At 49.1% G+C, this 13037-nt stretch overlaps 1 protein-coding gene across 1 annotated transcript in view; it reads right to left on the reverse strand.

Annotated features, from left to right (window-relative positions):
• The window catches only part of LOC146197807 (high affinity cAMP-specific and IBMX-insensitive 3',5'-cyclic phosphodiesterase 8B-like), a 53323-nt gene that overhangs the window by 25504 nt on the left and 14782 nt on the right, over positions 1–13037 (reverse strand). The window contains exons 5-10 of the mRNA XM_084591815.1: positions 11894–11951; positions 11615–11782; positions 10091–10323; positions 9642–9712; positions 2671–2738; positions 1705–1884 (exon numbers count right to left, since the gene is read on the reverse strand). Coding sequence (XP_084447941.1) covers positions 1705–1884; positions 2671–2738; positions 9642–9712; positions 10091–10323; positions 11615–11782; positions 11894–11951 — 778 coding nt within the window. The remainder of the gene's footprint in view (positions 1–1704; positions 1885–2670; positions 2739–9641; positions 9713–10090; positions 10324–11614; positions 11783–11893; positions 11952–13037) is intronic.

The raw sequence follows: 13037 nt of genomic DNA on the forward strand, positions 1-13037 counted from the left end.
TCACAGTATTTCCTTCAGGTGTACCGTGGATGTCAGTCGGTACTCGAGACTGAGAGCCGCCTAAAAGTAAACGACGTTGGGTATTTCACTAGCATGTAAAAACATTTTTAACCTAACAGACGACATCGCTCAGATTTCAAGAATATGTTCCAAGAAAGCCATTACCACAAAATGGCTCCATTAGCGACGTAGCTGCTACTCTCAAATGAAGCGGTATCGCCCAAGAACAAGATACGAGTACAGTACCATCGAACGGTACTGCGCTGAGGCTTTTTTGAAGATATGCGGGGGATAACTCACGAGCAAGCTGCTGCCTACCAAAATTCCGAGAGCACGGCAGAATCTGTATGGAGAAATGCGAAAGCCTGATCGTCGTGCTGCACATGGTAGATCGCGCGCCTCTTGTATAGCATTTGCTAGTAAGGCCAGTGGGTTCGCGTTCGTTGAAGTGCACCTGCAATTGTGGGGTTGGTGGTACAGTGTCGCTCGTCATCGCGTCCCCTACGTTGTCATGGAGACGACAGGAAGGCTAGACAAGGAGAACACATCTCACAGAATCTCGCAGACAGCTCTCGCGAACAGACCTCGCGCATACGAGATTTCCACCATGAGCGAAGAAAGGCTTTCGCCTTTGAGACAGTCTCATCGGGTACAGGCGAATGATACACACATGCGCATTACAAATGAAGCAATGGTGTCCTACGTATTTTTTTTTTTATCTCAAGTCGTCTACTCAGCACTGATACCATTTGTCGGGTGCGTAAAGGCATTGTAGGTTCAACCACTTAACGTTGGCTGTGTTTTTATTTGAAATGGCAGGCGTCACCTTAACATAGCAAAATAACTCAAGGACGCTGGGAAATCACTGGTCCCAGAAGCGGCATCGGGCTAATGTTTCTTAAGGGTAGATACTTGGGCTTGTTGGTACATGATCGAAGGGAACAAAATGTAGCGCACCAAGACAAGGACAGAGAAAGAAGACACACACAGCGCTATGTGTGTCTTCTTTCTCTGTCCTTGTCTTGGTGCGCTACATTTTGTTCCCTTCGATAATGTTCGAGAGCATGCATGTCATCTCTGCTCGTCGCCTTGCGTTGATCGATCACGGCAGCTGTACGATATTGCCGCGAACTGTTTGAATCTTTATTTGTTCCTGTTCGACAGCCGCTGGCATGCGGCCTTATCATTGTTATTCTGGCGCACTTATCAATTCTGTACCCCGTGTTTGTTCATGCTTGTTGTCGTGATACGACGCGTTATCATTTTCTTTGTCGCGAACGGTGCGCCGAGATCTGTCTCGAAGATTCCGATCACTCGCGTACGTTTCTACAATGTTCCTGGTTGTGCTACTAGCAGTTTGCGACGTTATCTAGATTGTTTTGAGCAGCCTTTAAATTGAGCGTTGACGAGTGCGACGGGCATTCTTTATTCGACGACCGACCAGCATGTTTGTTGCTATCGCCGCCGCCGAGTTGCTTAGTTCGTTTGCGGGCGCAAGTCAGCCCAATAAAGAGTTTCTTCAGTGCAATCACCGGCTCTTCATTTGTGTCATCTACCTTGTCACCACCACGTGACAATATATATTAGGAGAGCGCTGTAACAAAATGTTACTAGAAACGCGAGTGTGTAAACATCTCGTTAGTACTGGAAAAGCGTAGTTTCGCACGAGAGCAAAAAGCTTGGCACGGACGAAGAAAAGCGTACGTTGGCTAATGGCGGAACTTGGTCCAATGCTTGCTGCTGCTCATCGGCTTTCGCCTGGGCGACGCCCATTTCCGGGCTGTACAGTTCGGTGGAGCGGAGGATGTCGACCACGCGCTCGAGCTGCTGAGCCGCTGCTGGCGGCAGGTTGTTCTCTTGGGCCGCCATCAGCATGTTCAGGACCTGCGCCCAGAGCAGAGAATCAACCTCTGAAGTCTTCCTATTATAGCTTCGTTGCGCGTTTCTTTCTTTCTGAGCGGGATTTCAGCGATGTGCAAAGAAGCTTAGCGCCATATGTACAGTTGAATACATCCATATTGTTATTGAAATGTCTGCCTGTAAGGCCGTCGTGTAGCATGTAAAGCAGCTGAGCGGTTTCATCTAAATAACCACATGCGCTGAAAGAAGCTCGAATGCTTTTTGGACAATTTCCCGAGATGCGCGCATTAGAATATATCAAAGTTGTAGACTAAGCTCATGAAATGGTTTTGCGCTATCATATAAAGTTATGACTGCTATAAAATTTGCGACAACTCTCAGGCTTCTCCTCAGAGTATTGCAGTAGTGTGATGAAACTATACAGTGACGTCATTATGGGTGACAGAGTTTCAACATCTTTCTTCCAATTCGTTCTGCGACTCGCCCGATGCCGCCAAACGACGCCTAGCGACCTTTACCTTCGTTGGCGTTGGTGTTCTTCATTAGAGCAAACTTTTAGGCGTTGGAAATGCATTATCTCTAGTGATGACGTCATCACTGGTGTCCCCACTTTTCACCGTGTACTGCGGAGAAGCCTGAACACCGAATTTTTTTATTTAGCGATTACGTCGTGCATTTTAATGCTAGCGCAAAACGACTCATGAATTAACCTTAGCCTTCACACATTCGCTCCTTTAATTTGGTTGAATTTTAAAATCCCTTCAGTTTTGCACTTAAATGCCGCTAAGATGGATGAGTCAGGGAACTTACCTTAGTTATGGGCGCTTCAATCGCCATCAGGTTGGACTTCGCGAATGACTGTCGCCTGTTCATACCAACTGTTGGTAGAGTGAATAAGGCTGCGTTAGGGTTAAACTCTTTTAATTAGAGCAAAAAATTTATACTTCTAGCCATTTTTCCCCGCACCTGTTTAGAAAACAAAGCAGTTTGAAAAAAGACGTGTAAGTTTATTCATATTTTCTATAAAGCCCCACGAAGACACTTTTGCCAAATCTCCGTCTTAAACTCGCCAAATAACTTTTTAATGACACTAAACTCCACCTTTAAGACAAATTCAGAATTCTTTCAGTTGTGGGGCAACTGTTGGATATTGTAAGATACAGTTATCGAACATGCTGATGAGAATGCTCTAAGTTGCCGGTGCACGACAAACATTTGCTTCTGAAGCTTCTCCTCCGCTCACAGTACCTGGAACTGCCACAAAGAACCAATGGGCTGCGTATTTGAAAGTTATTGTAAGGCAGCTGTAGAACATTTTTAAATGTCTTTATGAACATATTGTTACGGGGTAGTTCAGCTTGGGATTGCAGACCGCGGACACGGAAGACAAGGCTTTCAAAATACAGACCTTCTCTGCAGGCACCAGCCGACACTGCCCGAACGTCGTCTTTCCAAAACTCACGAGATTTTTCTTCTTCCTTCCTTATGCGCATATCAGTGCATGCACCGCCTAATGTAACACTACCCCGCCGGCTGAAAAGCACCGTCGCTGTGCGTATTAGCGTCCAAACCAGGGTCCGTGTAGTACGGCTTGAGGCGTGCAACATGGACCGTCTCGGTGCGGGGTGTAGAAGAAGGGCGTGCGGGATGCAAGGGCGCAATTTCGTTTGTCACTGGAGTCACTTGTCGAAAATACAGTAGGGTCCTGTATAACGGGGCGAAAGTCTTTCTGAGAGGCCAACGCGGCGAGATGAGGTCCAAAGCAGCACGAGAGAGCCGCAAGAATACTGGATGTTGCGTTGACAGGAATCATAGCGACGATTCTAGGAGTGCTGGGAGGCTGCGAGTCGGTTGCGAGCAACAACGAGGGCAGCGTCAGCTCGGGCTATGGCGTCACGAGCATATGAGCTGGCAGTGGCTACAGAAGGGAGCAGGCTGTCAAAAGGAAGCTGAGGTTTACGGCCGCATAGAAGATAGAAGGGGGAGTAGCCGGTAGTGTTGTGACGCGACGAATTATGTGCAAATGTCACAAATGACAGCGTTATGTCCCAGTCGCGGTGGTCATCAGAAACGTACATAGACAGTATGTCAGTCAGTGTCCGGTTAAGGCGTTCGGTATACCCGTTCATCTGTGGATGGTAGGCAGTCGTGAAAGAATGACGAACGTTGCACAACCGTAGGATCTCGTCGACTATACGCGCAAGAAAGCTACGGCCACGGTCGGTGAGCAGTTGGCGGGGAGCTCCATGGACGAGTATAACGTCGTTGAAGAGGAAAGCAGCAGCACAACTGGTTGGTATTGCTCGTGTGACTGCGTAGCGTGTGGTGCAATTAGTGGCCACCGCAATCCATTTGTTCCCCGATGCGGACAGTGGGAAAAGCCCTAGAAGATCCAGACCCACTCGAGAAAATGGGTCCATGGGGATGTCGATCAGCTGCAGGAGTCCAGCTGGTAAAACTGATGGCTTTTTCCGGCGTTGACAGCGGTCACAAGCAGCCACGTAGCGGCGGACTGCGAGGTAAAGGCCTGGCCAAAAGAACCGATGGCGCACACTGTCGTATGTGCGAGAGACGCCTAGAAGACCCGCTGTGGGAACATTGTGAAGCTGTTCAAGTACGGCTTTGCGTAGGTGCTGAGGGACTACTAGTAGAAGGCCGAGGCCATCAGGTCGCATATTGTGACGGTATAAGGTGTCATCGTGGAGCACAAACGAAGGGAAGGGTCATGGCGATCGGCGCTGAGGCGATGGATAATTTCGCGAAGCTGAGGGTCCTGGCGTTGCTCACAGCGAATGTTAGAAAAGTCAGAAATAGAGAGCACGCAAGCGTCATTGTCACATTCAGGTTGGCTTGGCGGGTCGACTGTATGACGGGACAGGCAATCGGCATCTCGATGCAACTGGACAGACTTATAAAACTACGAAATAATCGTACTCTTGAAGGCGCAAGGCCCAGCGTCCAAAGCGGCCAATAGGGTCTTTGAGTGTAGAAAGCCAACAAAATACGTGGTGGTCAGTGACTACTGTGAATGGCCACCCATACAAGTAGGGAAGAACCATACAAGTAGGGAAGAACTTCGTAATGGCTCAGACTAGGGCTCAGCACTCACGTTCAGTGATAGAATAATTCTGTTCGGCCGCAGAGAGGAGTCGGCTGGCATAGGCGATGACGCGAGGGGAACCAAGCTGACGTTGTGCGAGAACGGCACCAATTCCATGAGCACTCGCGTCGGTGCGTACGTCTGTGGGCACTGACGGATTGAAGTGAGCCAACACTGGCGGACCGGTAAGGTGGGCAATAAGAGCGGCGAAGGCAGACGATTGTTCGTGGCCCCAGGAAAAGGAGACGTCTTTTTTCAGAAGCTGCGCGAGTGGACGGGCGATTTCCGCGAAGTTTGGTACAAATCGCCGGAAATATGAAGTACAAGGAAGCTACGCACGTCGCTACTTGATTTCAGTATAGAAAAACCACTTACAGCGCGAATTTTGTCGGGGTCCGGCTGGATGCCATGGATGTTGGCCAAATGTCCTAGGATATTTAGTTCCCGGCGGCCAAAGCTACACTTCTTGGAGTTCAGCTGAAGGCCAGCTCGTCGTAAGGCGCCAAGAAAAGCCGAAACACGATGGAGGTGACCCTCAAAGGTTGATGAAAATACGATGACATCATCGAGGTAGCACAGACGCGTGGTCCATTTGAACCCGCGTAATAAGGAGTCCATCATGCCCTTGAAGGTCGCAGGGGCATTACATAAGCCGAAAGGCATCACCTTGAATTGGTAGAGGCCATCCGGAGTGACAAAAGCCGTCTTCTCACGATCTCTTTCGTCAGCAAAAATCTGCCAATATCCAGAACGGAAATCGATCGAGGAGAAGTAGTTGGCACCATGCAGGCAGTCGAGGGCGTCATCGATACTAGGAAGAGGGTACACGTTTTTGTTATCTTGTTTAGGTGTTGATAATCTACGCAAAACCTCCAGCTGTTGTCTTTCTTTTTGACGAGTACCACCGGAGACGCCCAGGGGCTGCTCGACGGCTCAGTAATCTCGCTGGCCAACATTTTCTCCACTTCTTCCTGAATGATCCGGCGTTTGGAAAGAGCAACTCTTTAAGGCCGTCGGTGAACAGGGCGGGCATCTCCAGTATCGATGCGATGTGTGACGACGGACGTTTGGCCCAGGGATCCGTGACCGAAATCAAAGATGTCGCTGTATGACCGCAAAAGGCCGGCAAAGGCACTGGCATATTCGGAACGCAGGTCAGAGGCAACCATGGCTGAGATGCGGTCCTGTGGACTATATGACGGGACAGGTTGTGCAGGTACCTCAGCGTGACGGTTGGACAGCCCTGCAGAAATAGTAAATCTGAACAAAGGTGACAGCTCGGCAAGAAAAATGCCCTCCGGGAGAACGTGCGAAGACACGCTGAAGTTGAGTACGGGAATGTAGGTGAGGTTATTCTCGACGTGTACAATGTTATGAGGTAGGACGATGTTGCGCTGTTGAGTGACGTCGGTGATGGGGTTGACAACTTAGTCGCCGTCATGAAGGGAGAGAAAAGGTGACATGGGCACATATACTGCCGCCTCGGGAGGTAGGCGAGTAAACGTACTGGAGCGGAGGCGAGGCTGGGAATGGTCAGCACTAGGGTTGTGAACACAAAATTGGGCAGGGCTAGACGCATAAGTTCGGAGGAATAGTCAATGAGAGCGGAATGGGCTGTTAAAAAGTCTAAGCCTAAAATGACGTCTTGAGGACAAGTAGTAAGGACGGCGAAGAGCACAGGGACGTGGTGGCCGGCAATGCTATCGCGCGCAGTGCACATTCCCCTGATGGTAAAAGTGTTTCCACCAGCAACACGAACTGTAGAGGTGTCAGCGGGCGTAAGAACTTTATTGAGGCTCTAGCGGAACGACAAACTAAGGACTGAAATATGGGCTCCAGTGTCAATGAGAGAGGGCACAGGGACTCTATCTACGAGGACACTGATCAGGTTGCGGCGTGATGCGATGGTCGAAACACAGTTGGCTGACGGGGTTGGTAACGCAGCGTCACGTCTGGGATCTGCGTTGCCTAGTTTCCCGAGTAGGGGCCTTGGTACGTTGGGGACAAGCTGCGGCGAGGAGTAGGTGACCGGGAACGGTGGGCTTGTATCGATGGCGAAAGGCTAGGATGACGGGCTTGCACAATTTTCTCGGTACGAAGCTGTGCTGGGGTGACAAACGATCCGTGGCGCATAATAGTCATGGCGGACAGGGCTGTAATAGGAGCGAGAGTGGGGAGCCGGGTGGCTGCTTCAATAGCGGGACGTAAGGCCAGCCCGACAGCAGACGAAGCAAATAGGCCTGTCGTCAGATGTGCGCCACTCCGCAGGATTGCGGGCGGGGCAGCGCGGTGTGTAGGGCGGGTTTGTGGTAGCAGTAGCAACCACTGGTATTGGCTGTGGTGCAGATGGTGCAGGGTGCAGGGGCTGTTGTGCAGGGGGTGGCGTGGTAGGATTGGAAACGAGGCCCACATTCGCGAATTGTTGGCGGACAACAGCCTGTATCATAGCTATTGCCTCTGCAGGAGGTGATGTAAGTGTAACAGGAGTCAAGGCCTCGATTTCCCTGCGGACGATGGTAGTGAGGTTATTTTGACTTGGACTGCTACAAAGTGGAGAGATCGTCACATGAGGATGTAGTCGCCGTGTTAGGAAGGCGCTCAAACCGATGGATGATGTGGCGCTGCTTCGCTGTTCGAAACGGCGACACACTTGCAGAACTGAGTCCACCGTAGAGCAGTCTTTGCAGAGAAGTATATTGAATGCGTCATTAGCGATACCCTTTAGCATATGGCCCACCTTATCAGCTTCGGTCATGGAGGTGCTCACCTTTCGACATAGGGCGAGGACGTCCTGTATGTAGGCGAGGTATGATTCGGTTGATGATTGAGCACGAGTAGCCAGGTTTTTGGCTGCAAGAGCTCGCCCAATTGGCTTGCCGAACAAGTCCTGAAGTTATTGCTTGCAGATGTCCCAAGTAGGCATCTCCTGTTCGTGATTGGTAAACCAGGTCTTCGCCGTTCCCGCTAGATAGGAGATGTTTGCAAGCATTATGCTAGCATCCCACCGGTTATTCTTGCTGCACCTTTCGTATTCATCGAGCCAATCTTCAACATCCTTCTTGTCTTCGCCGTTAAAAATTGGCGGATGGCGGATTTTGGTTAAGACCATGGGGGCAGCTGGAGTTTCAGTAGCGTTTGATTCGTCCTGGGATGCCGCGCTTACTGTGGCAGTCGGTGGGGTGAGCTCAGGGAGATGGCGTCCACTGCGCAAATCCAGGTTTCTGGCACGCAAAAACGAGTAGCTGTGGCAAGGGGGATCGAAAGCGCCTCCACCAAGGTGTTACGTACGGGGTAGTTCACCTTGGGATTGCAGACCGCGGACACGAAGACAAAGCTTTCAAAAAAACAGGCGTTCTCTGCAGGCACCAGCCGACACTGTTCGAACGTCGTCTTCTCCAAAACTCACGAGATTCTTCTTCTTCCTTCCTTATGCGCATATCAGTGCATGCACCGCCTAATGTAACAATATTAAAAGAAATGGTCAAAGCTTTCGATGCGTACCAGTATTCTGCCTTCTTTTGTTCTGGGCTCCCATTATAATTAGGATTTCCACTAGGATAAAATGGTGTGTTTGTAATTATTTAAAAGGCAACTAAAGATTACTGTGCAATACCTTTATGATCACATTGACAAAAAAAAAGGTCTAAGCTTTCGATGCGTGCAAAATGTTGCTTCTAGAGTTCCTCCTGCGCTCTCAATGAGAAATTAAGTATTTCGAGATTTTCCGTGGAAATCTAATGGGGGGTTATTCCAATATATTCCTATGTAACTCTGAGGAAACTGGAGTATTGCACGATATTTTATATTATATTGATATAAATTTTATAAGCTTCCGATCTGTAGCATTATTTCGCTTCTAAACAATTCTTCCTATCAAGAGAGTGTGTGTGTGTGTGTGTGTGTGTGCGTGTGTGTGTGTGTGTGTGTGTGTGTGTGTGTGTGTGTGTGTGTGTGTGTGTGTGTGTGTGTGTGTGTGTGTGTGTGTGTGTGTGTGTGTGTGTGTGTGTGTGTGTGTGTGTGTGTGTGTGTGTGTGTGTGTGTGTGTGTGTGTGTGTGTGTGTGTGTGTGTGTGTGTGTGTGTGTGTGTGTGTGTGTGTGTGTGTGTGTGTGCGCGCGCGCGCGCGTGTGCGCGTGTGCGTGTGCATGTGAGTGTGCGTGTGTGTGAGAGAGAGAAAGGGGGACGCTCAGAACTTTAGAAATCATACCAATCAGCTTGCTATCAGGTACGCATAAGGTATTATCAGGGCAGCCGTAGGCATCGAAGGATTAAGCAGGTTTTCGGGAAGGGTGCAGTCTGCGTCACCCTTGTGTAGAGCGCTCGATCGGCGCACATACCTGCATAAAAATCAGCACTCCGTCGCACTTTCTAAAGACAACGCTTGTACGGAAGTATATTCCCACACGCCTGCGAAGGTCAGCGCGAGCACATTGTCCGGAACGAAGGAATTGTAGTATTTCGAGTGCTGTACAGAAGGCTGGCGCCGACTGTACACTACCGTCAATGATACCCATATCAACTAGTCGTGAACTTAGTTATTGACAGTCTCCAGCCAAGCGGTGCTCCATCTGTTTCTTACTAATCGCCATGACCAGTACCGTGGTGCCATGCTTTCTCGTTTATATATACCGCCGCATTGCGAAGCTGACTGAGTATGCACATTGTGCACGCCTAGGAGCTTACCGCCATCTGGCGGGAACGGCTTGTCCATGAAGAAAGGGTATTGCTTCACGTACACAACGTAGTCAGGCCTCCTGCGAGAGAGCAATAACCAGTAATCCGCTTAAGAGTCGCACACCCTCTGCTCATCACTAGATGGAGCTTCGCATAGAGTTTGCTGTCAACATTTCTCAGCAGCCAGCGGCTCTCGGTCACTGACACTGTGGACAAGCTATGAGAATGAAAAGGGGCAGCCAAATTGTGCAGAAAAAATTGACATTTGTTGCGTAATATGTTTAATATCTCTCGGCCTACATGTTGGGCCTACATGTTGGTTCAAGGTCATCGATATCTTTCACACGACACGGACTGCATATGCACACACTAAATAAACCGAAGGCTAATCGTAGCGACATACAAATTTGCGACGAAGTAAATTAGCAGATAATGTAATTTTTCGAAGCAGTGGTTACCCGATGGTGTTTATGTCCACAGGGGTGATCTTGCTGACCACGGGGACGCACTCTCCACTCTTGCGCCTGTGAAATAGGGTGCCCTCCCACTCCCTGCCCTTCTCCAGCTGCGTGCTGATGCTGTCGGCGACGTCAGCGTTCAGCGAGTCCCTGCGGTGAAGCTCCTGGGCGTCCATGCCCAGAATTTCCTCCACGGAGTAGCCCACCAGCTTCTCGGCAGCATTGTTCATGAACTGTGCAAAATCCCGAAACGTCCGCACACTGTGGAAAACGGTATTAATTGCACACTTGGGCCTCACGGAGAACAAGTTATCCGTGCTGAAGCTGAGGCTGGCATTTCTTCCAAACTTCATGTTTAAAGAACCAGGGGTTGTTCTCTTGGTGAAAGACTAATGGTCCAACCCCTGTGTAGATTCTAGTCCTTTCTGACTATAAAATGCCGCAGTAGAGTGCACTACCGCGCCATAATTGTTTTTTCTTGCGTTCCCGCGAGAAGAATACCTGGAAACGTCGCGTGCACATAAGGAACAATTCTACGCCAGTGAAAATGGCCACAAACCCTTGTTACCTTTATTTTCTGCTACTAGCAGCAGCTGGTGTGCGGCCTTATCACCTTGCATGTACCGCACAGAAAGATTTTGTTTATTTACGCTCAGTGTTACCGAGACGTGGCTTTATCATTTTCTTTGTCTCGCAAGAGGCGCCGAGATGTACCTCGAATGATTCCACCTACTCGCGTCTGTTTCCACGACGTTCCATGCTGTTCTAGTCACCTTTTGAGCGTTTCTGAACGTTTCTTCGCAGACTTATAATCAGCGCCGACGAGCGCAACAGGCATTCGTACTTCGACGACCAGCGGGCACGTCTGGTGTTATCGCCGCCTCAAAGTTGCTAAATTATTTTGAGGGCACAATTCAGTCCAATAAAGAGTTTGCTACACCCGTCTTTTCGTTTGCTGCCTTCAGCATTGGTACGATCACCTAATATTGTAAAACAGATTCCAAGGAATAAACACTTTCTTTAGTCATCTCTATTGTTTACAACCACACCCAATAAAATAGCAGCACTGTGAAGCTACAGGGAGTAACGGAGGCCTGGTTTCGTGAAGCCAGAGCGGCCCGTTAAATACTGGACCCAGTGCGCTGCAGCGGGAGTTGAAGGTCAGTCATGCATCTTAAATAACTAGCCAGCAGGTTTGAGAACACTATCGATGAGGGATTAAGGTTTCAGATGCTTGGACAATGCTCTGTTAAAAGGCTAGGTCACTAGAAGAATTGCGGTCGAACTCCACACTGTTGTAACAAATATGCGACAATGAGGCCAGCTTGAAAAATCAAGGATTCTACGGGTCGAAATCAATTCACGTGAGGATCCCCAAATTCCAAATGAGTGGCTCCACCAAAAATGTATCATTTCCTCTTTGCAAAATTAGGGCCGATATGTCCCATCGCGTGACAGTTCCCGCGTTTTTCATGTATTAGGAAAGGATCTCGAAGAGGGAAGGCTACAACAATAAATCTCCACCTGAATTTCGTGCTTGGGCCCGGCGACAATGACTCCGTCTCGAACAGACTGCAGCGCGGAGAAGAGTGCCTCCGAGGCCATGAGCTTCCACAGATTGACTAGGTCGTTGTGTTCGATCTGGACCATCTCGTTCAGGCAGACGCCCGGAGAGCACGACTCCAGGAACCACTGCGGACGGAGTGCCACCCGTTGCATGTCTGCTCACAGTCATACAATAGTATAAGTTCTCATCAGCACGGAAGCGTTGACTACCTTCGGAGCGAGCTCGCGAAAACTCACCCTGTTGTAGCCAGAGGTGAGCAGCGGAATGATGGCTGCCTCCTCCCTCTCAGCCAGCCTGCAAACCAGGAGATATTATGGCTCCGTTGATTTATTGAACGAGCACTACGCAGTACTTGCGCTCACGAAATAGCGAGAGATGGGCAAGGGTCGAGCTTCTTACACATGCTGAAGTTTCGGGACTTTGCGAAACAGTGCAAGATGAAAGCTTACGGCATGGCATTTTTCATGAACAACAGATGTCTCTAAATAGAGCATTACAGCATTAGAATTCTCGTACATAGCGTTCCTACATCCCTTGGCGAATGAGCATACAAAAACAAATGGTCACAAATAAGGAAATTTATTCTTTTTGTGTACACTTATGAGACACGCACAGGTCTTCTGTGCATGAGGTCTCCTCCGGAGCATCTGACGCTGCGGCTTCTCACGATTAAAAAGAAACAATAAAGGAAAGAGACAAATGTAGAGATGAACAGAACAGGACACAGGCGGGGAGCGTGTGCGTAGCTACACATGAACATGACTTATCATTCTGTTCGCTTTATCTTCTCTAAGATAATGTACGTGGTTGGTAGAGAGCCCCTAAGCCACAAAGTTTGCTTTTAAGGAACATATTCCAGCACAATTGTGGCACTGGAGTTGCTACGACATTCACAGGTGAGGATGAGACTCCTCCTTACTAACCGGAGATTTTCAACTTTGAGAGTGCTGTAAAAGGCCTCACAGCAAAACTCAAAAGCAGGCATTGCTGCGGCCTGGGCATTGTTTACTAATTCCTGTGCCCACTGAATGGGTGTTCTCGGGTGCCTACTCTCGGCGGCAGATATCTGCAGGAATGGTCATGCTCACTAAAGTCAGTCGTAATATGTGAGAAGTATTTCATATGCAGTAAGACAAATATTTCCCAACGGTCAGGTCTTCACTGGAGACTAACCTTTCAGTATTTTAACATATGTGGTATGTCTTACGTCATATAGATCACAAATCACGTGATCCCCTCCTGGCCTATGAGAGCGAGCCAGATCCGATCATGTTGATAGGCCTTCGCTATCGGAGTGTGTGAAGGCTTCGCTATCGCTTGGCTGGGGGTTATTTTAATTGTAATTCAGTGGAGGTGAGAACGCTTTCTATTACGTGGTAC

Source organism: Amblyomma maculatum, chromosome 2 (genome assembly GCF_055883805.1).
Source record: "Amblyomma maculatum isolate TAMU_Amacu chromosome 2, ASM5588380v1, whole genome shotgun sequence".
Classification (NCBI taxonomy): Eukaryota; Metazoa; Arthropoda; class Arachnida; order Ixodida; family Ixodidae; genus Amblyomma; species Amblyomma maculatum.